The sequence below is a fragment of the Acartia tonsa genome, chromosome 8, assembly GCF_053477335.1.
Source record: "Acartia tonsa isolate MP-2025a chromosome 8, ASM5347733v1, whole genome shotgun sequence".
NCBI lineage: Eukaryota > Metazoa > Arthropoda > Copepoda > Calanoida > Acartiidae > Acartia > Acartia tonsa.
In genome coordinates, this window is record NC_137267.1 from 11,186,519 (window position 1) to 11,210,479 (window position 23,961).

Here is a 23,961-nt window from a genome sequence, read left to right on the forward strand (position 1 = left end):
TTTTCGGTTCCAGGACAAACGCAGGAGTCCCAAACGTCGGAGTGGACAAACGCAGGAGTGTTAAAATTTTAATTTGATTAAGTATTTCGATACAGATTAGGTTAGATTAAGATATGAATATACAAATAATCTCCCCTCGAGGCTTAGGCATTTAGAAAATCTATAAGATGGTTTGAAATAGGTTAGGTTAGGTTATGTGTCCACTCCGACATTTGGGACTGCCCCATTGGAGTGCCCCAAAAAATCAGATGAATTTTGGACATATCATACAACATCAGAGGGATTTTTAGCCTACCCCTAAAAATGATATGTATCAGGGGTCGGGGTAATTACATAACCATATACCCCCCCCCCCCTTTATCTAAAAAAATTCAATCTTCCATAAAATAATACCAAAGCCTGTAGTGATTTAAGAGTTTAATTAATGTGGTCCCCTTATAACTTGATTTTTCTAATAAACTTAATGACCTAAAATCAATAATTTTTTTTAAAAGCCTGTTTTAATTTAGCAAAGCATTAGATAAACATAAAGAAAAAAATTATCTATAATACAAAGTAGAACGATGTCTGTCTGTTTGTCTGTCTGTGTGTCTGTCTGTTTGTTTGTTTGTAGCGAAGGATTTCGCTAACCACTGAACCGATTGGGTTCTCCTTTACAGGGTAGCTTCTCATAGGTCCCGGGAAGGTTTATAACTATTTTCTTGGGGGGTGGGACACCCCCAACCCCCCCAAAAATTGAAAATACCCCCCCCCCTAAAAAAAAATTCAAAACTAAAATTAAAATAGTGGGGACGACTACCCCCCCCCATAAAAAAAAATTCCCCCCCCCCAAGAGAAATTTTTTTTTTAGATTTAATTTTAAAAGTCTAAATTACGAAAAATTGGTTTGATCAAACCTCTTGGGGCAAAGGCCCTAGAGGCTAGGGGCGAAGCCGCTAGTAATATTATAATTTGTTTGAAAATTATGATCTTTTTAGAATGAATTGTAAGAAACATTTACATTTGTTAAAAATCATAATTTTATAAAAATATAATATTTATGAACCAAATTTTAGAAAAATTTAAATCCAATCTTTTATGATAATACTTCACAAGTGGGTTTGACGATTTACCAGTTTTGCACCTTTTCCTTTTAATAATACGCGTTGACTGACGGAATAATGTCAAATTTTCATCGGAGACAACCATAATATTTGTCGGAGAGTCTGTGGGAAAAAAAAGAGAATTAAGAGAGAGAGAGAGAGAGAGAGAGAGAGAGAGAGAGAGAGAGAGAGAGAGAGAGAAAGAGAGAGAGAGAGAGAGAGAGGGAGAGGGGAGAGAGAGAGAGAGAGAGAGAGAGAGAGAGAAAGAAAGAGAGAGAGAGAGAGTGACAAAGAAAAACCACGTATGCTTCTACGGTATTGTCTAGGGTAGAGATAAAGAGCGAGAAAATAGAGAGAAAGAGTGAGTGTGTGTGTGAGAGAGAGAGAGAGAGAGAGAGAGAGAGAGAGAGAGAGAGAGATAGGGATAAAATCAAAGAGAATACATGTTGTTTCAAGGATATTGCTTTAAATCTTATAAACACATCATTTCAGAAAATATAAGAGGATAATGTTATTTTAACCGAGAAAAACGTGTGGATTTTTTTTGGTACTATTTAGGTATACAATATGTCTTTACTTTGAATAATACGTTTGAAAATGTAAGCATTTCCATAAATTAAGTAACCAAAGATTAAGTAATTTTGAATAGTTTGATTTGGTTTGTGGTGCTTTCAAACTAAGTGTCCCTTAATCACCGACCTCCTCCCCTTATTTTAAGATATATGGAAATAATGACAAGGGAAGGGGGTAATTTTTTTCCTATGCCAAACCTTGTGGAGGAATGGAGTGGGTTCTGCCCTAACCAAGCGGAGCTACCCAGTACCCAATATAACCTAACCAGAACTTTTCCCATTATTGCCAATTAATTTCCCAAAATAAGGGGTTTGAAACGCCGGAATTTATGTTCAGACTCTTAATAATGTTGAATATTAAATGCAAATGTTCATTTGTCTAACCTTCGCTTTTATGGATACTATCATACTTGTTAACACACAAGCAATACTACCAAATGCACCGTGGATCCCGTCCAACAAGGTTTATTAAATCCAGAGTTGCTTCGCTATTCAAATTTCAAATAATGACGTCAGCCATTCTTAGTTAAACAAGAACCGTTACATGAAACTCTACAAAGTGTTCGAAAAAATGAGCCGTGTGACGTCATAAAAGGGAGATATAAGAAGAGAAGCGGGAAATGAAACCCCTTAAAAAGAGATGGATCTATTGACGTCACATGGCTTATTTTTTCGGAACTTTGTAGAGTCTCCTGTCACATGAAATAGTAGATGAATGTAAAATAATTAAAATACAAACTTTGCAATGAACAGTAGAACAGACAGACATAAATACATACAGAGTTATCTTAAATAGTAGCTTTGCTACAAAAAATAGTAGGTCTTGATAAGAAATTAAACTTCCTTTATATTTTAAATTTTATTTAGTAAAAATGAAGATATTAGCGTTGTTGGTAATATTGCTGGTTTTACCAATAGCAATCAGCAGTAGGTACAATATTAAATTTTCAGCATTGCATTTTAGAATTGTCAGCCATGAAAGAAAACAAATTTCTTCATATTTACAAGAGCAAAATTGTGTAGTTTTGATAGATCCACATTCCCTCTTAATTCGAAGCTCTTGGAGCTAGGGGTGAAGCCATAATTTTTTTTAAAAACGAAATTTTTTTTTATTTCTATCAAATAAAGATAATTTTTTCAAGATAAATAAATTTCTTTAATATTAAATTCTACATTGACCATACAAAAAGTGCATTCACAAGCGAAGCTACCCAATAATAGTAATCGTTGGACAGTTTGCCGGTTATAAGTTGTGGATTTATTGCATGCACATTTTTTACTATGAGATACAAGATTTACAAGATAATGACTTGATTTATAAAAAACATAATGATTTTTCAATCAATATCAAAATTATCTTGATATATTTGTTTAGTAAGATCTCAAAAACGACAGAATGAAGAAGTCAAAAGTTTTCTTTTTCATTTTAAACAAAAATATTTTTTTTTGGGTGGTTTTCCCACCTTCCTTATAAAGCTTCGCCCCTAGAGGCTAATTCAGTTCCAATGATATGATTAAAGCATTGCTACTCTTGGTTATAATCATCCTTGGTCTAAAATAAGTTGTTGATGTCTATAAATATGTCAAATTAAGCCTTTCCTATAAAAAATACTTTCTACCTAAATAAAAAAAGTACATACATATTCTTTTATATCTTCATCTCCCCCTATTTCGTTTTTCCCTCTCATTATTAAGCAAAATTTACTGGTTTCATCGGGATTCCCCCACTGGATTCCTCCCAAACGGGATACTACTTTAACCCTTGTTTTAGAGATGCCTCGTTAGGGAATGTCGCTGAAAAAAATAATATTACTGACAATCATCATCATGGACCCACAGTTGCCTCTTGGAGGTAAGCTTTTTTTTTCTTATAATCGGTACTTAATAGTTCAATCCTTATACAGTGTGTTTTTTTATAAGAACTTTTTTGAAAGCAATTTTACCCCACTTATAGTTATCAGAATTTGATGATTAATGGCTTATTTTCTTCGTTTTTTAATGCAATTAATAGAACAACAAAAAATATTTCAGTTTTTATTTAAAAAATACAGTAAAATCTAAAATTCAAAACTTAGGTGTGAACATCTAAAAATGGTTTTAGCGCATTTTTCTTATGCCTAAATCTTCTACTCTTTGCAAGAAAAAATGGATTCTACTTTGGGTGGTCAGTACTCCCTCACTGGTTGAGATATGACCTTCAAACTTTGATATGTTCTAGTACATGTCCCTAATAGTATCTGTATACATTTTATATCTCAACTTTAAAGTGTTTAGTAGCCATTCTTGCAAAAGGTTGAATATTTGAGCATAAGAAAAATGCGCTAAAACCATTTTTATATGTTCACACCTAAGTTTTGAATTTTAGATTTTACTGTTCTTTTTAAATAAAAACTGAAATATTTTTTTGTTGTTCTGTTAATTGCATTAAAAAACGAAGAAAATAAGTCATTAATCATAAAATTCTGATAACTATAAGTGGGGTAAAATTGCTTTCAAAAAAGTTCTCATAAAAAAAACACTGTATTAATGAAACAGGATATTTGTCTGTTTGTCAGTCTGTCTGTGTTTACCCAAAGATAATGTTGGACCTATATAGTTCATTTTTACAGTAAAGCTCTAGATAGGTCCAGGGAAGGTTTATAAATATTTTGGGGATTATATACCTTTAACCACCTTAGGTAGCAACGGGCCCCCGCCCCCTGCCATAAAAAATGTTTGATCAACATACCCCTCCCCCCTAATCTCCCCTCAAGTGCCTCTATAATCGGACAAAGACCAAATTGCTGCAAAATTGTGTCAAAAATGATCCATGTGACGTCATAAAATGAGGGAGATGAGATGAGAAGCGTGAAAGAAAACTCCTAAAAAAGAAATGGATAATCCCTCATTTTTTGACACAATTTTGCAGCAGTTTGATCTTTGTCCTATAATCGTAACCGCTTGTATCCTATTTTTTTTAGAACCATTGATTTTCAGGTCCCACAATTTACTGACAAATCTAAGTAGTTATACTAGTAAAAATCTAATTATTTAGAATTCAATAATTTAAGAAAAAGTATTCATGTAAAATAAAATAAAAAAAATTGCCAATTCTTGCCAGAAGTGTAAGAGAGAAATTAGTATCAGTAATATTTATATTTCCCCCACTCTGTAAAAATGTAACTAATAATAAATGATTTTTTGTGCACCTTTAAACTTACTATACCATTTATTGTCAAAAAAAGGAACTTAGGAAGCTATTAGTAGCTGGCCAAAGTGTCTCAAAAATCAGCCATGTGACGTCATAAAAATTATGGAGATGAAAGGAGAAGTAAGAAAGAAAATCCCTAAAAAAGAGATGGACAATCCCTCATTTTTATGACGTCACAAGACTAATTTTTTGAGACACTTTGTTCAGCTACAAGCTATAATTCCGTCAATTTACACAAGAAGAATATTGATTTATGCTCAATTGTCCTTTATTTACTTTATTTCTTATATCTAAACTGTACAGAAAATATATGCATATATATGAAACAATAGCCTTATTAGTCAACATAAGGATTTCTGATATAGACATACAGTTTTCGATTAAACTTATATGGTATATTATTCCATTGGCAATTGAAATGTGGTTAAATTTACACCTTTTATTCTATAATCTGAATCTTTTCCAAAATAAATATATACTTTGACGGTAGTCCATTAAACTGCTGCCCTTGGCCGCTGGAAGTAAAAGGAAAAACGGCGATAGATCTTAAAACAAAATTTCATAAATCATGCAGATATATGAGATAAATCTAAATTTAAAATTTAAAGTATCAAAAATTGCAGTAAATTAAGTTATTTAAAGTTTCCTGAAGACCTCGAGGATTAGTTCCTGCAGGATCACACCTGGAATCTAAAGTTGCCTTGAACACTTTTATTTGTTATAATAGTGTTTTAGTATTTGGTAGTATTTTAGTGTTCTTGGGCTAAAGGATTTATAATGAACCGATGGCCAAAGTAATAATCTACTCTATTCTTTCTATTTATTGGAATATACTTATATAAATGACCAAATCAACGATGGACCAACACACGTTGTACTGTACACTGTACAGTTTAGTTAGAAAAAAAGAACTATTTTTTGTTTACATATTATTTCTAAAGGGATTACATATGCTTATTGTTTAGTTTACCCTAACACATATACTTGATAATCCTATATCAATTAGCAGACAAGTAATTTTTTAATTTCATGGATATAAACGCAAAAAGTGAGTTAAAAAATATAGTAACATTGGGCAATTTTAATTTTAAGACAAGATTTAAAGTGGTTTTATTATAATGCAGAATTGTAATATGATGAATAGCCTCGCTAAACATATAAGTTTGATTGTTAAATATATTACTGAAGTCTAACTGACAAAAAATTCGGTATTATTCTCTTAGAATTATTTTTTACAAAGCAGGTGTATTAACTTTTATTCTAATAGCTAGCCGGTGCTTTTAGTAAGTATTGGATGTAAAATTTCAAATAGAACTCAGATATGCAATCGTTTTTTTAAAGTAATTTAAGTTTTTAAAAAAAAATAAGTCGATTTTAAGGTACTAAAACGCAACAAAAAAAAGGAAGAAAATGGCCATTATGAACAAAAATAGTAAGATCTTTAATTTTATACCTTACTTTTTGAATTCTGTGAGGTAATTATTGAAAAAATCGATTTTTTTAAACCCACGAGAATAAAAACTTTGAACTTAATTATATCATTACACAGGCATAAAAAATAGGGGTTCATATAAACCTTTAGAATCAGAAAAATATTACGATTCCATTGTAAGCAAAATTGAAAAAAAAGTAAAAAAATAAAAAATAAAAAAATGGCCTAACATTATTTTGTACAGGCAACACTTTCTTTATCCCCTCTTTACCACCTATTTACCCCCTTTCCATTTTTATTCTCAATACAAGAAATAAGATGGTTGCCTTTATAATATAATATAATATTTTCATATAATTCCTTTCATTGTAGTTTATTTACTATTTTGTAAACTTTTTTTTTCAATTTTGCTTAGAATGGATTTGTAATATTTTTCTCATTCTCATAATGCCTATTTCTTATGCCTGGGTAATGATATAATTAAGTTCAAAGTTTTTACTCTTGTGGGTTTAAAAATATCGATTTTTTCAATAATTACCTCACAGAATTCAAAAAGTAAGGTGTCAAATTAAAGATTTTACTATTTTTGTTCATAATGGCCATTTTCTTTCTTTTTTTTTCGTTGCATTTTAGTACCTTAAAATCAACTTAATTTAAAAAAAAACTTAAATTACTTAAAAAATAAGAGGTCTACAAAAAAAACGATTGCATATCTGAATTCTATGGAAAAATTTACATCTACTACTTACTAAACGCACTGGCTAGCTATAAAATAAAAGTTAATACACCTTCTTTGAAATTTTTTACATAACTTTAGGAACTTTAAAGAAATCCTGATAGATTGGTACGTACAAACTAGTAGTGTCCAATCTTTTTTCATCAATAATTTTAATCTTTAAAAAAGTGGTGGTATTACTTATTTCAAATTTAGTTTGAAATGGGTAATTTCAGTATTCATTGAAATAAATTGTTTAGTGATTTTTAAACTCTACATAATTGCAAACCTTTTCTTTTAATATCCTTTTCTGATTCCTGTAGAGGCACAGAGAAGTCAAAATGAGCATTATTACTAAACTTGTATGTTTTTTTTAAGATGGACTGAGTTCAAAAAGAGTTTTATCATACTCTTGGCAATTCTGCTATGTGCACTCTTCAAATTGTTGTTTGAAAGCATCAAAATATTGAAAGAGGTAATCTATCTATCTAAATATCTATTTATCTGTCTATGGAGAAAACTATGGATCTATTAAGTAATCTATCTATAGATCTACCAATGAATCTCTGAATTATATCAATCTATGGAACTATCAAAGGATCGACCAATGGATCTCCTAATGGATCTATTTCTGGATCCGTCTATTAATCTATCTATGGATCTTTCAATGGATATTTTTATGGATCTATTTATGGGTTAATCTATAGATCTATCTACGGACCTATCTTTAAATCTTTCCATAGATCTATCTATAGCTCTACTTATGGATATCTCAATAGATCAATTTATAGATATGTCTATCAATTCATCAATGGATCTATTTATGGATCTATCCATGAATCCATTATAAAGATCTATCTATGAATCTATATATCTATGAATCAATCTATGGATCTATCTATAAACTATCTTTTGACTTATCTACGATCTAACTATGAATTTATCTATAAATCTTTATATATATCTCTTAATTGATCTATTTATGGACCTGTCTAGGAATTTATCTATGAACCTATAAAGAGAGTGCGACTTATTATATACTGGACTATTATAGAATATTCCTGAGTCTTGTGCTCTTATCCTACTTGGACTTATTATATACTGTTCTATTATAGAATATTCCTGAGTCTTGTGCTCTTATCCTACTTGGACTTATTATATACTGTTCTATTATAGAATATTCCTGAGTCTTGTGTTCTTATCCTACTTGGACTTATTATATACTGTTCTATTATAGAATATTCCTGAGTCTTGTGTTCTTATCCTTCTTGGACTTATTATATACTGTTCTATTATAGAATATTCCTAAGTCTTGTGTTCTTATCCTACTTGGACTTATTATATGCTGTTCTATTATAGAATATTCCTGAGTCTTGTGTTCTTATCCTACTTGGACTTATTATATACTGTTCTATTATAGAATATTCCTGAGTCTTGTGTTCTTATCCTACTTGGACATATTATATACTGTTCTATTATAGAATATTCCTGAGTCTTGTGTTCTTATCCTACTTGGACTTATTATATACTGTTCTATTATAGAATATTCCTGAGTCTTGTGTTCTTATCCTTCTTGGACTTATTATATACTGTTCTATTATAGAATATTCCTAAGTCTTGTGTTCTTATCCTACTTGGACTTATTATATACTGTTCTATTATAGAATATTCCTGAGTCTTGTGTTCTTATCCTACTTGGACTTATTATATACTGTTCTATTATAGAATATTCCTGAGTCATGTGTTCTTATCCTACTTGGACTTATTATATACTGTTCTATTATAGAATATTCCTGAGTCTTGTGTTCTTATCCTACTTGGACTTATTATATACTGTTCTATTATAGAATATTCCTGAGTCTTGTGTTCTTATCCTACTTGGACTTATTATATACTGTTCTATTATAGAATATTCCTGAGTCATGTGTTCAAATCCTACTTGGACTTATTATATACTGTTCTATTATAGAATATTCCTGAGTCTTGTGCTCTTATCCTACTTGGACTTATTATATACTGTTCTATTATAGAATATTCCTGAGTCTTGTGTTCTTATCCTACTTGGACTTATTATATACTGTTCTATTATAGAATATTCCTGAGTCTTGTGTTCTTATCCTTCTTGGACTTATTATATACTGTTCTATTATAGAATATTCCTAAGTCTTGTGTTCTTATCCTACTTGGACTTATTATATACTGTTCTATTATAGAATATTCCTGAGTCTTGTGTTCTTATCCTTCTTGGACTTATTATATACTGTTCTATTATAGAATATTCCTAAGTCTTGTGTTCTTATCCTACTTGGACTTATTATATACTGTTCTATTATAGAATATTCCTGAGTCTTGTGTTCTTATCCTACTTGGACTTATTATATACTGTTCTATTATAGAATATTCCTGAGTCTTGTGTTCTTATCCTACTTGGACTTATTATATACTGTTCTATTATAGAATATTCCTGAGTCTTGTGTTCTTATCCTACTTGGATTTATTATATACTGTTCTTTTATAGAATATTCCTGAGTCTTGTGTTCTTATCCTACTTGGACTTGCTGTGGGAGGGGTAGTTGTTCACTACAGTTCAAAAACAGGAAATTACTTTCAACAATCTTTAAACAAATAATTTGGAAAATATGAATCTTTATTTCCAGAACATTTGCGGCATAAGAGCATATTTAAAATAACAGTTATATTTATTTATATATTTTACTAGCAATGGCGCCCCTAGCATCTAGGGGCTCTGCATCCAAAGAATTAAAGGGGTGTCAAAGTAGCTTAAAACCATCCCGAGTCATATGTGAAGCTTCCCCTAGAAGTAGAACTCATTAAGTTCAGTAGATAACGAATTCATAAGCTTCGGACAAAAAAAACTTTACTACTTTATATAATAGGACTATACAAATTTATTAAGTTTTTATCTGTAATCAGTTATACTCCACAGGGAAACTTTATAAATGTCAGGGGGAGGGGCTATTTTCCTGAACTTTATAGCCATTCTTCTAAAAGCTTTTGCCAAAAATAAGGTGTAAACCAATTTGTCTGTAAGTAAAATGATATGAATAAAGATTGTAAATAATACAATTTAATTTACGTAGCCTACAATCTACAATACAAAGTAGAACGATGTCTGTCTGAAGCTTAAGATCTCAGTAACCACTGATCCGATTGGGCCCTACTCTTCAGGGAATATACCTACTGGTAATTTGATGGTTTTAAGCTATTAAGCTACTAACCCCCTCAAAAAATATTTTTTTTTTACTTTTTCTTTTTAAATCTAAAATACGAAAATTAGGCTGATCAAACCACTTGGGGCAAAGCCCCTAGAGGCTAAGGGCGTAGCCGCTAGTATATACATAAAGTAAATCACCAATGAATTGTTATGCTACATAAAAAAAAGAATTTTCCTTATTTGATTACAATATTTTTATTTGTTTTTAAGATTAGGGATATAAAATGATTTATATAATTGTAAGAAAAAAATAACTAAAAATATCTATAATACAAAGTAGAACTCTGTCTGTTAGTCTGTTTGTTTGTAGCGAAGGATCTCGCTAACCGGGAAGATTTATAACTATTTTCTTGGGAGGTAGGACACCCCAAGCACCCCCCCAAAAAAAGTAAAAAAAATTCTTTTTCTTTTCAAAACTAAAATTAAAATAGTGGGGTCGACGACCCCCCCCAAAAAAAAAAAAAAAATCACTTAGGCCACACGCCCCTACCTAATTAAATCTTAAAAATCAATTTTAAGCCAAAATAGTAAATTTCAGGTGTAGAAAAATATGGTAAACCGCAGGAATAATCGCACCATAATTTTTAGGAAAGCTTATTATTGGTTCAAAGTAGGCGGTTGGGTTGGTGCTAGGGGTAGGGAGGGGGAGAAATTATCCCTAAAAATATTATGAGCCTTTTCCCTCCGAATAAACATTATTAAAAACTAGCGCCCCTAGCAAGGGATACTTTTCAAGGGATGAGGAGGTAGGGAAAGAAAAGAAAGCTCCCCCCCAAAAAAAAGAAAAGAAAGAAAATAAATATAAAAATACAACAACTTAACACCATCCTGGCAGCTACGTAAATTTTTCTTAAAATGAAAGACTCAATCGATTCAGTAGATCTTAATAAATATACAAAAAAAATTAAGAAAATGTAAATTTTTAAGTATCCACCTGTACAAATTATAAGATGCTATTTATAAAGGAAAGGATACACTAAAACAATGTAAAGTTCGTTAGAGATTAAATTATTTAATATTAAGGAAATCACATAGTAGCTCCTTCCCTCTAAATTTAGACTTTGGGCGTGCCTTCATTTTCGTAGATTTTTTTTTATAACAGTAACAGGATGTGTCTCTGTCACTGTGTGTGTCTGTTTTTTCCACACTGGATCGAAATGGATCTCCTTTACAGTGAAGCTTCATATAGGCCCAGAGAAGGTTCATAACTGTTTTTGATAAATAGGGGGATTATAAAATAGAAATAAACCTACCGATGATGACTTTAAAAAAAATTTTCCTACCATTTTGGAGATTTTTTTAAAGGATTTAAGTGATATCATTTAGCTTAGAGTTTATACACGACCTAAACCAAGCTGTCCTGAAAATTCCAATTAAAGCAGTTTACAGCAGTGTTTGTAATTTATGTAATTTAGAATATAAATTTGCTATTTTTGTTTCTGTAGATACACTTAAAAAACACTAATTTTTATTAAAATCTTGCGGTCAATTCGTATGAATTATTCATTATGGGGGGGGGGGGGACGGAAAGGTTTTATGACTTATAAATAAAATAAGTTTTTGAAATTACTTTTCCTCTTTTTTAAATTTAATTGCCTTAATTAAAATTCAATAATTTAAACCCATTACAATAGATAGAGTTTAATATGAAAAATGTTTTTATGTATTTTATTGGTTGGCTCAATAAGTTGAGTGTCCAAACATTTCTACTATTCTACAGAAGTTGTAATTTTGCGTATAATAATTGGGGATGTAAATCAATTTATTGGACATTATCTTATCCTTTTTAGATCCCGGTTTATTAGTACAACGTTTCTAGCCCTATAGTATGGTATCTAAAACTCTCGAGAGCCTCAATTGTTTTAAACCAGGGACGTCCAATCTTTTAGTGATTATAAAGAAGAATTAAAAAGTTCGAGGGGCGATAACACCCCTTTCCCCCACCCTTGGACGTTTATACATGGAACCCTTCTTAAAATAACCCAGGGTCTGCTATTCAGCCAATTAATTCCATTTCAAATTGCCGAAAACTAAATATTTTGTTGGAGTAAAGTTGGAGTAAAACTTGTTTTTTGATGTAACTGATATGGAAGCGGGTAACAAGGCGAGAAAAAAGAGAAGGGGGTTGACGGGAAATTTCCACTTAGAATTGTTTATCAGAATCACATTCCCTTTTCCCTGCAAATAACGTAACCTAAACCAATAGAAAGTTTTCATGACAATTATGCCACTAAATCTTTATCAATTTTTGAGATCTTACTGGAAACTTAAATACACATCCACTTTAATAATTAATTTATTTGAAAGCAAATCAATGGATAAAACCTTAATCCGCAAAATAAATATGATTTTATAGTTTAAAAACCCGACCGCCAAGCAGCTATTTAAAAAAGGCCCCCAAGAAATTTAATTAGTTTTAATTCAAATCTCAAATCAAACACACATCACTATGAAAGTTCTGGTAAGCATACTTAGAAATATTTTTTTCTGAATAAACATTTCGATATAGTAATTTTCGTGACAACGCCTCTTAAGGGGCGTAACGTCGTTATTTCACAGTTGATTTTCCCCTATTTCTAACCATACCCCTAAACCTAAAATAATCTATTAATAAGCTTCTGTGAAAATAAGACGAAACGCCACTTTAGAGGCGTTGCCACGAAAGGGACTATACCCAACCATTTTTTACAAGTCTATTTAATATTTTAGAATTAATATTATTTGTACATACTGCATAAATAAGTCAAATTGCTGAATTTTTCCACTAATATTAATAAGCTACTAAAAATACTTAGAGAAATGCTTTATTTCAATTCTATTTCTCTTTCTCTATTTTAAAATTAGACGTTGTTTGGACTTTTAATTACACCAGTACCCATAGTTTTATTTAAAATTACATTTTTTTATTCGTTGGTTCTAATAAAGTTAAATGGAGTATTAAGAGGCAGTGGCTAAACGTTTTAACCAATAAGTTTTAACTATGGATGGGGTAATCTATCATATACAATTGTATATGTACGTAAAGGGAAAGGTAGGTTGGGGGTAAACTCCGCAAAAGTGTGTGTTTTAAGGCCTAAAGATAGTGGTAGAACGATAATATTCACTAAATTCACTATTTAACAAAATTTAAAAAAAAGTTAACATAATTTTTATCGTTCTAATGCTGTTTTTAACTTAAAACACACAACCTTTACGGATTTTACCCGCAACGTACCTTTCCCTTTATCGTCCTTTGTCTTAAAATGCTATATTATTTCCAGTTTTTCTTCAAAAAATAATTTAGAACCTCGTGTTGTGCGTACTGCTAGTACACCTCTGCACCACCTCCATTGCCGACGAGAATATCGAAGCCAGAACCGCCGAGACAGAGGGACTCGAGATCTACAACGCAGCCCCCGACAACATGCAGGAGCATGCCCTGCGGAAAGGCAGATCTGACCCGCTGACGGTCGGCGTGATTGGCAGCCTGCTGCTCAATCACGCTTTCTCCAAGGAGGACTGCGAGGAGTGGTGTGGGGGGCCCTACGCCATGTGCCAGTTTAATATGTTTAAGGGATATCAGTGCATACAGCAAGATAATTTAGTACAATATGATTTACAATAAATGATATACACACACCCTGACTTTAGAAAAGTTTAACTTTAAAAAAAATGTACTTTTTATTTATTTGAAATCATTTAACTTAATTCAAAAGAAGGTGTATTAACTTTTATTTTTATAGCCAGCCTGTGCGTTTAGTAAGTAGTAGATGTAAATTTTTCCATAGAATTCAGATATGCAATCGTTTTTTTTTTGTAGAACTCTTATTTTTCAAGTAATTTAAGTTTTTTTAAATTTTTTTTTAATATGACACCTAACTTTTTAAATTCTGTCAGGTAATTATTGAAAAAATCGATTTTTTTAAAACCCACAAGAATATAAACTTTCAACTTAATTATATCACAACCCAGGCATAAGAAATAGGCGTTATATATACTTTTAGAATGAGAAAAATGTTACAAATCCATTCTAAGCAAAATAAACTATAATGTATTTGATATTTAATATTAGGAACAAGAAATATTGAGTACAATGTTAGCGCTGCTACTTTGTCACTGTCTCTCTGATTGAGTCCTTCATGTAAACAGATTGCAACTTTTATGTTTACTCGTGAATTAAGAAATAAATGAGCTATAAATGATATATCATATTTAGTGATTTATTTACAATTTCTACAAATTTTTTTTCTTCAAAATTGTTTAATAACTTTAGCTACAGATTCTGTAAAGAAAAAAAATGTATAAGTATAGATATACATATAATCCAGATAACTACCTGGATCCAGTGTTAGGGACTTTTTTCGTCTGCTAGCAAAATGTTTTGCTCTTTTTTAAAGCAACTTGAATGTGTTTATGTTTGCGACGCTATTGGCTGATATTCAAATCACCAATTGAAAGTCAGCATAAGGTCCACCTTAATGTAAAGATTACATTTGTTAATCATTCTCTCTGTATAATAATTTAATGTTCTGTTTTTGCTGTGCATACTATAAACATGGTTGTCCACGATTTTACCATGAAAGATTATGGCATTTAAAAATATTAACGCAACCATTGACTAGTAAAGAAGATTTACTGCTAGTATGTACACCGTAAAACACTTATCTTATTAATTATATAAAAAAAATCCAGAGCTGGATCTTTAAATCATTTTAGTGGTGAGCCAGATCGGGGTGAGCCGAATTTCAGCCAATCACAGCGCGGCATTTCATAAAATGCTGTGCTCTCATTGGTGGAAAGTTGGCTAACCCCGATCTGGCTCACCACTAAAATGATTTGAAGATCCAGCTCTGGTTATTTTGATAGTGTTGCTACTCTATAGTAAGGTTATTATTGTCTGTTATTCCGGATTATTCCACATTAGTTTTGTGGCTTCAGTTTCTAGAATTAGTCTAGACTCTAAAGCATCTATGCAATCCAGACTTTATAGTACCCAAAGAGTTTAGACTGCAAAGTATTTACACAGTCTAGAGCAGTGGCGTACAGAGAATTTTGCCAGGGGGGTACGCAAATTTGATACGCCCTTTACGATTTTGACAACCCCCTTAAGTTAAATTAGACCAAGATCATGCATTTTGAAGTTGGTGATTTTTAGTGGAAAAAAGGGTAGTAAATTAATCAATTGTTCCATTCATTTCGGATTTTATGAATCTCTCATTATATAAACAAAGTATGTAAAAACTTATTTGTATAGGTATTGTATAAATACCAGGTTTTTTTGTAAAACAAAAACAAAAGGAATTATTCAACAGTTTTTGGTAACGAAGCTACTCTTTAAACTTTTTATTTGAATTATGAATGTAATAAATTTATTCACAATATTAATGTTCAATTTCAATAAAATTTACAATTGAGTATAAATTTGGGGTGAGGACAAATCCATCGCGCAACTTTACTAACATCCCAAACATTCACCCCCCCCCCTTAAAAAAAAATTTGGGAGGCTATGCTGTTGATTACACTAAACCTCTACACTACTAGTTTTACAGTAACGTTCGTTATTCGTTGGCCTAAAAACTTTCGAGACTTTTTTATTTATTTTGATTGGTTGGTTCATCAATTTGAGTGCCCTAACGTTTTAACCACTAATTGAAATCTAGAAAGAGGATACATCTGTGTATCATAATTGGGGATGTACATCAATTTATCGGCTATTGTATTATCCCTTTAGATCCCTGCTTCATAAATGACAACAGGCGGTTGTGTTGATATTCATTAAATTAGGCGAAAAATTTAATGTTGAAAGTAATATTTCTATTTTAGGATATGAGGTGTGCTCTATATTTGATTAAAAATAACAATTAAAGAAGGGTTTGGCAGGTTTTAGGCTTTTTAAAATCCTTTAATTTTCTTTTAAATTCTGAGACTAAAGTAAAGCCCCTATTTTCTTTGCTAATTCTTTTTGCCAACTTAACACAAAAGAATTAAAATAAGTAATTTTAGAATTTAATTCCTAAAAACTTTTTTATTATTCAACTAAAATTTTGTAAAATGAGGAAAATAAAAGAAAATAAGCAATGACAACATCCATAAGTAGCGAAGCTCAAAAGCCATGGATAGACAAACGGCAAAGTTAGTTATAGAGCAGATGACCAATGTTTATATGAGAGGATATGCAATAGGTAACTGTTTTGTCTTTCAAAGCAATACCGTCAGATCGACTGGCCAGGTAAATTATATACTAGATGATCTTTAAAATTTCAGATGTCAATCTTAAATAGTAGCCAAGAATCTAATTTTCCTCATTGCGTTATGTACAGATAGGCTGACGTGCGGCCAGAAGGACAGACATAAAAAGGAAATTATATCTTCGCTTCTGAAAACACAAGAATAATTTGATGTTTGTAGCAAAGCAATTTACTAGTGGTTTGAGTTTACACCCGATTTCAAAGGCTATATCCCTGTAATAAAGTAATAGGATACTATTTGTCTGTACCTAAGTATCTCGCTAACCTCCGAACCGATATGGTTCTCCTTTACAGTGTAGCTTCTCATAGGTCCTGGGAATGTTTACAGCTATTTGGGAGAAGGGTACCACCACCCTCCCAAGAAAAAAACAAAAAAAACAGAAAAAGATATATTGCAAAATAACATAACCAATCCCATCTTTTTTTGGTAAATAGCTAAGTTTAACATTGAAGTGAAAACATATCAAAAATAACAATTAGTTGTTTACATATATTAGCCAAAAAGATAAGAAAATATAATTTTGTTTTGTCCCTCAAAATTACATTTGTGTATTACTGACACATAGTGTCTCAACCATGACACTTTGGTTGAGCTTGACTTCCGAATTAGCGGGAAGTTCACGAGATCAGTTGGCGAACATACAAACCCCCAATACCAGGAACCATCAAGTTTCAACAGCAGGTTTGAATATAGATTTATTGATGAAATTATTTCAAAGTCCTGAAATTACAAAATCAATTAGTTCATAATTCCAGTTATTTATAACCACGTAATCTTATTTGCTTTATAAAATCATTTTTCTCTACGGTAAAAAATCTTTGGAAACTTTGGCTTTAAAGGAAAATTATTTGGTTTAATAAATCATTGTTAAATGCAAAAATAAAGGCACATAAAAATTACTAAAACATATATTAATCATAATTAAGTTTCATGCTTAGCTGGCTAAAGCCTTTTTAAAACTACATATAATCGTCCTATACACCATTCTTCCTAATAAAATTAACAAATTCTACCTGAAGTTCTTATGGTTTCAAATCCCTGATATACTAGGGTCGTTCACACACTATGAGACCAATGATAGGCCCAATTTTGTTCTCCGAAATCTTCACACTCTCATATCTCATTCAAAAGTAACGAACGTGCGCATCATAATAAACAAAACAATCCATGCCGCGCCACATTATCAAAGGAAAGCCTAAAAAGACGACATTTGCGCTTAGTTTTAGGATAATGATAAGGAATTAATTTTGAACTTGATAAACACAAAGCTTCCTCGAAAAGAGGTTAAGACACACCCCCCGTTTGAAAGTCAAATTAACTTCCTTAACGAGATTCAAGGTTTTTTTTTGCGCTGAGCACTAGCAACATTTCTCACTACACTCAACTCACCATAATCACATGAGAATGGCCACATCCCGAAAACGTGACAATTTTGCTCCTAACTAAATAAAACCCCGTGAAATGCATACACAATATTATACTCCTCACTAGGACTCATAATACCTCACATTTTAGGATAGAAGGATGGGGATTGGTTTGTACCATACAACATTCCATGCACATGACAATCACAAGATCACATACACAAATCCTAAAATAGATAATCCTATTAATCATGATGTTGTAAATATAACAACTATACTAAATAATAATCATTTCATAATCAATAGGTAATAAATCATTATTAATAAATCAATAAGTACCTACGAAATCAGGTTGAAATGTAAATGTAAACAAATAATGGTAAAAATAAAACGAAATAAATCTTAGACAAGAAAATTAAGATTTATAGGTACTTAAAACTAAATTTGTTAAGCATCAAAAAGAGTAGTAAGAAAAAAATTTTTCAAAATCCTTGGGCAGAAAGTTTTTCAAACCTAATGAATAAGAACTGTAATATCTTAATCAACAATAAAACTTTTTAATACTTAAGAATAGCAAAATAATAATATCTTCGTTAGAATTTTCATCGGAATTATAAAAAAAACCAATTTTTCTTTGTAAAAAAAATATGAGACTTTGAATATGAATTTTCAATCATTCCTTGTTCTGAATAAAAAATGTTTTACTTGATTGAAATTCATATATAATTTTTAAAAAAATCTGCTAAAAAAATACTTGATTTTTTTCTTAGAATAAATATCGAATCACGCAACCTCGACACATTTATTCCTTTTTGTTAAACTTTTCAGGTAAGTTTTATAATGAATTGTACTTTTGAAAAGAAATTAAACTCAATAAAATTAAATTTGAGCATATGAAATAGAATAAAATTTAATCGCATTTCATTTGATTCTTATTTTAGGCATAAAAATAGGCATATGAAAAATGTGGCTTTTTACTAAAAAAAATCTCAATTTCCATAAATAAGAATCAATTACTAATCATAATTTTTAACAACTGCCTGACTGATACAGCATGTTCTTCTAGGGGAGACTTATCTGTCAGCCTGAACAAGACTCTTGCAGTCTTTCTTCCATCCTCAATTCTCGTCACTCGGCCCATCCTCAAACATCTCATCAGCGGATTGGTACTCGTAACCAGAACTATATCTCCGTCAGCTAGTGGCTCCGCCATCTCATCCTTCCACTTGGACATCCGTAATATCTTCGGTAGGATCTCCTGGCGGTAGGCAGTCCAAAACTGGGCAGACAAATCTTCCAACAACTTCAACCTGGAGGAAATTTGGTCCTCCGGTTTCATCGCCACATTGCACAACGGCTGGCGGTCAACATTTCCCAGCAGCTGGCCAGGGGTAATCAGCCGCCAATTCTCCACGTCGTTCGCAGCTTCAATCGTCAATGGTCTGCTATTCATCAACTTGCTAACCTCCGCCAACAGCACCAGGAGCTCGTTGAAATTAACAGAACTATTCACCAACTTCTTGGACAGCAATCTCTTGGTTAATCCCACCATTTTCTCAGCTTGCCCAATGAAATGGTGGGCTCGGGCCGGGATCTGAGACCAAGAAAACTCTACCTGGCTGCCCAACTTCTGCTCTAAAACTTTCCGAGCACCGGATAATTGTGTGCCCATGTCACTTACTATGATCTTCGGCAGACAATGAACAGCTTCCAACTTGCGCAGGGACAACAGGATACTGCTGGTATCATACTTTTCCAATGCATCTAACCATAACGCCCCTGAGAACCTGCAGACCACCACGAACACCCACACCTTCTTCGTTGCTGTCTGACTCCTCGTTTTGGCGGCAGCTCTCCTCGTAACCAGCGGACCCATCAGGTCGACTTGCACAGCTTCAAAAGGCCTGCTCGGGACCAACTTGTCAGGTAACACATCCTTCATGGTAGTACGACATTCCTTAGCCCTCTCAACACTGCAGGGCCAACACTTCTTCACTTCCATGATGGACAACCTCCTTGCCTTCACAATCCAGCACCAACGGCGGCTCTCAGCTAAAGTTCCACGGACACCAGAGTGAAGCTCAACATGCGCTTCTCTCATAAAAACAGCAGCTAACCAATTACCAGGCTCCAAAATTATTAAACCTGGCATGTCTTCAAATATCATTTTTCGGCCACCAGTAATGGCGTCAATGACTGGCTGTCCACGACCAACCATTTTAAGAATCCTCATCTCCCTGGTCACATAATTTCCTCCGGGACCAACGACAGGCCAGGTCAATGATACTTCATGCACTAATGGATTTAATGACGCATAATTGCCTTTAGCGTCATTTATCCACTCATCCTCTTGGCTTCGTGACACAATGAAAAGTTCCGCCGCCGCCATAAAATTGTACAAAGACGGCTTGTACACAGAATCTGCGGCTGCTACATGACTACCAGCAGCTGTAGTCTTACCTTCTTGTCTGCTCTTTAGCTTCTCCAACCAGGTGTTCGCAACTTGCAGGACAGCTGCCATAATACGTTTGGCCTGTCCAAATGATCTCCTGTGCTTAAACCTAAAGACATCTTCAGCGGCTTCTCCGGCAACTTTCATTGAACATAACTTAACCATTTTGGTATTCAACTCCTCTGGGGGTAAAACCTGCTTGACTTCTTCGGCAGTTTTCACCGGCCACGCGCTTTCATCCTGGCGCAACCATTCTGGGCCCAATCTGTACCTGGAACCTGGTCCCAAATCTGATACCTTGCAGGTGCTTCTGGTGCCCAAATCTGCAACGTTGTGTGTCCCCGGGACCCACCTCCAGTCATCCTTGTTGGTTGCAGATTGAATTTCTCCAATACGATGAGAATTAAATGTGTTCAACATAGCACTGTTGGAAACTATTTGTGATAAAACACACGATGAATCAGTAAAGTACATCACTCTGATAATATCAAAGGGCAGAGCATCTCTGACGGACTTTGCCAACCTTGTGGACATCTGGCACCCCATCAACTCAAGGCGTGGAATTGATTCACACTTGACCGGCGCAACTCTTGACTTGGTGGCTAGCAGAAACGTTTCAAATCCTTGTCTAGTTGGCCACCTCAAATATGCATTACTTGCATAAGCCTCTGATGACCCATCCGAAAACATCATCAAGGATGGAAGGCCAGTTGGTTCATCCGGGACCACACAACGGTCAAACTCCAATTTAGCGACCTCAGCTCTGTCCTCCAGCGACTTAACAAGTTCATCCCGTAGACTTTTTGGAATGAAATCTTGCCAGCCCAAATTCAGCAAACATGTTTTCCGCAGGACAAGTTTAATTCTCAACAGAATAGGGCTGCAAAGCCCGATCGGGTCGAAGGTTTGGGCGGCGAACCTGTGGACCATCTTCTTTGTCAGATTCTCGTCCAAGGCGTCCTGGAGGTTGTACAAATCAGCATCCTCTTTCACCTTCCTTCCCTTGACCTTACCATCTTGGTTGACTCTTGTGGCGATGGACAACACATTGGTGGCTGGCTTCCATATCAGCCCGAGAACCTTGGTAGGCTGGCAATCATCTCCAGAATAAATGACTTGTTTGAAGGAAAAACTACCTTTGCCGATAATTCTGTCGGCCTCTTTCATCATCTCCTTGGCTTCTGGCTTCGATCCTGCTCCCGAAATAACGTCATCTATGAAGCTGTGCTTCTCAAGCTTGACTGCAACTGGAATCTGAGGTAACTTGAATTCCTCATCAGGGTAGGTAGGTATTGGTGGCTCCTTCCATAATTCAGGTTTAGCAACAATTTCACTACCGTTTATCTGCCCCTCTCCATACATCTCCTTGACCTCTGCTTCACTCTTTCCGCCGAACAGGCGGGACGTCAACTTCAGGGCTGTAACTGCCAAGTTTCCCGCAGCCAACTCGCCGAAATTCACAACTTTGGTCAGGTAAATTTCAAGTGGACCATCTGGCGTCGGGGAAAATAAAACTCTCTTCATCTGGCTGTCGAACTCTGTGGCCAGGATGGAGTTATAAAACTTGGAGATATCCGCGGTTATACCAACCTTGTAACCGCGGAAAAGCATCAAATGATAAAAAATCTTCTGCATTGGCGGCGGGCCTCCCAGCATTATGTTATTAAAACTGGTACCCTTGAACGTCAGAGAACTATTTGCACACAATCGCATAGGTGTGGAACTTGAATCCTCCTTGAAAGCAACCACTATTGATGAACAAGACTTAGGCCCTTCATACTGCAATTCTTCAGGCGTGGCTTTTTGAAAAACGCCTCTTCTTATGGCGTCGTTGAATACCTCCACATACATTCCATAGGTACCTTCCTTGACCATCCTGGCACGATCCTTTTCAGCAATTTTGCGGGCTAAACTCTCATTGTAGGGTAAAGTGTGAGGATCTTCAATATAAGCATATTGACCTGTCCACTTGTTGGACTGCAAGTCTAGTGTTAAACCTGCCTCAATTATCCTCTGCCTCTCACGCTGGTCCCAGGTAGTGCCGTCGGCCATAGCCTTGCACTCTTGACAGGCAGTACATCCTGGACAAAGTGCCTGCGGCTGTACGCCAAACGATTCAGACGTCAGAAAGTCTGGCAAGGTGCCTCCACTGACACTGACAGCCTTATAAGCCGACTTTTGATCTCCAGCTCCACCGTCAGCACTCGTACAGATAAAACCACTACCAAAAATGGTTCGCCACAACATAGACTGGCCCACTTTCTGGTAGGTTGAAGGAAACACGTCAGGATGTGTATTTCCAATGATGATATCTAAGCCTCCACTAATATATGTAAACCTCTCTGGCGGCATTTTAAATATCTCGGCGGCAGTTTCGGGGTGGACCGAGCGCATCTCGTTGGCCCCGCCGAGGGTAGGCATGACAGCTGCCTCAAACTCCCTCAAATTGCCGTCCCTATCCTTCAGATAAAACACTACATTGCGGCAGGAAGACTCACTGCCGTCAGCTACAGAAATAGTTGTATATCTGCCGGTAGATTTCAGCTTCAACTTGTTGGATAACTTCTCAGACACAAGTGGCAAATTTGCCCCGGAGTCAAACATTACCGTGGCGTGGCAGGTGCCGCCGCCAGGTGCTACAACAGGAACTAACTGAAGTAAGAAGGTACAGGGGCTGGGTGCAGAACTTGACTTGTAGACTGTATTCACACCAGCACTGGCCTCATGGAGTAACCTAGAATGGTATCTGTCGCAATTATTGGTACCACAAACACCAAGCTTATCCGATTTATTACACTTGTCAGCAGTATGGCCGTCACATAGGCAGAGTTCACATAACTTCTTCTGCTGGACAACTTTCTTTCGGTCAACCACATCCATCTTCTTAAACGTGAGGCAACGGAAAATCGGGTGTTTCTCCTTGCAGCTCTCCACAGGACATGCACTGTTCCACTTGGAAGCCTTGTCCTTTCCAGCCTTTCCATTCTTATTGTCGTTGCGGCCAGATACTTGCGCGGCGGCAGCTCTGTCACGATTTCTCTTGCCGGCGCCAGTGTCATAGGACATATCACCGGCCAACATGGCACCCCTGGTCCTCTCCAGCAGTTCTACAATCTTCGGGATGTCTGGTTGGTTCATGCTACCTAGCTCCATCATAATTTTGTCTCTCAAATTTTCAGGGCACTTGTCTTTAAAAATATGAATAAGAGTTAGGTGATTGTAATCCTTGGCTGCAGAACCAACGATGGTTTCTACCTCCTGCATCATGCTCTTGAAGGTAGCAATTGCGCTAACCACGTCCACAGGTTTATCCACAGGTTTCATCTTGTTTAGCTTAGTTAAAATCCTCATGAACCAGCGAGTGTTTGATAAAAACATCTGATCAAGAAACGCCCATTGTTCATTATGATCTCTAATCGCTGACACTTGCTTGCGTAGTTCCGGGTTGGTTATCACCTTCTCCATACACAACATCAGACTTAACCTCTGGTCAGCAAATCCATAACCAGAGCATAGATCCTTAAAGACCTGTTTAAAGTTTGGGTAATCCGTGTCAGTACCGTCGAACGACGGCAACAAACTGTTGTCCCAGCGCCCATACTGCGGGTTGGAACTCCGAATATCCACGGCAGACATACTTCTGGAGAGCATGGCAGGTGTCCCACTCTCATCCAGGTTAGATGAACGACGT

At 34.5% G+C, this 23,961-nt stretch overlaps 2 protein-coding genes across 2 annotated transcripts; both read left to right on the forward strand.

Annotated features, from left to right (window-relative positions):
• The first annotated feature begins 2,525 nt into the window (after positions 1–2,525).
• On the forward strand, positions 2,526–10,085 carry LOC145325408 (sodium/hydrogen exchanger 5-like). The gene is made up of 4 exons (XM_080168395.1): positions 2,526–2,585; positions 3,426–3,506; positions 7,370–7,466; positions 9,510–10,085. Exons 1-4 carry the CDS (start codon positions 2,527–2,529, stop codon positions 9,618–9,620), a joined length of 348 nt encoding a protein of 115 aa, XP_080024521.1. The 5' UTR covers position 2,526; the 3' UTR covers positions 9,621–10,085.
• A 2,476-nt stretch (positions 10,086–12,561) lies between these two features.
• Positions 12,562–13,850, forward strand: LOC145325409 (uncharacterized). The gene is made up of 2 exons (XM_080168396.1): positions 12,562–12,687; positions 13,510–13,850. The coding sequence occupies exons 1-2, from the start codon at positions 12,676–12,678 to the stop codon at positions 13,828–13,830; spliced, it is 333 nt and encodes a 110-aa protein (XP_080024522.1). The 5' UTR covers positions 12,562–12,675; the 3' UTR covers positions 13,831–13,850.
• Positions 13,851–23,961: the final 10,111 nt, after the last annotated feature.

What these genes read in the sequence shown, in the direction of transcription:
- LOC145325408 (XM_080168395.1), top strand. Translation starts at nt 2,527, where the DNA reads ATGAAGATATTAGCGTTGTTGGTAATATTGCTGGTTTTACCAATAGCA. An exon ending in CCCACAGTTGCCTCTTGGAG is followed by an intron (nt 3,507 to 7,369) that starts GTAAGCTTTTTT and finishes GTTTTTTTTAAG; the next exon opens with ATGGACTGAGTTCAAAAAGA. An exon ending in GCATCAAAATATTGAAAGAG is followed by an intron (nt 7,467 to 9,509) that starts GTAATCTATCTA and finishes GTTCTTTTATAG; the next exon opens with AATATTCCTGAGTCTTGTGT.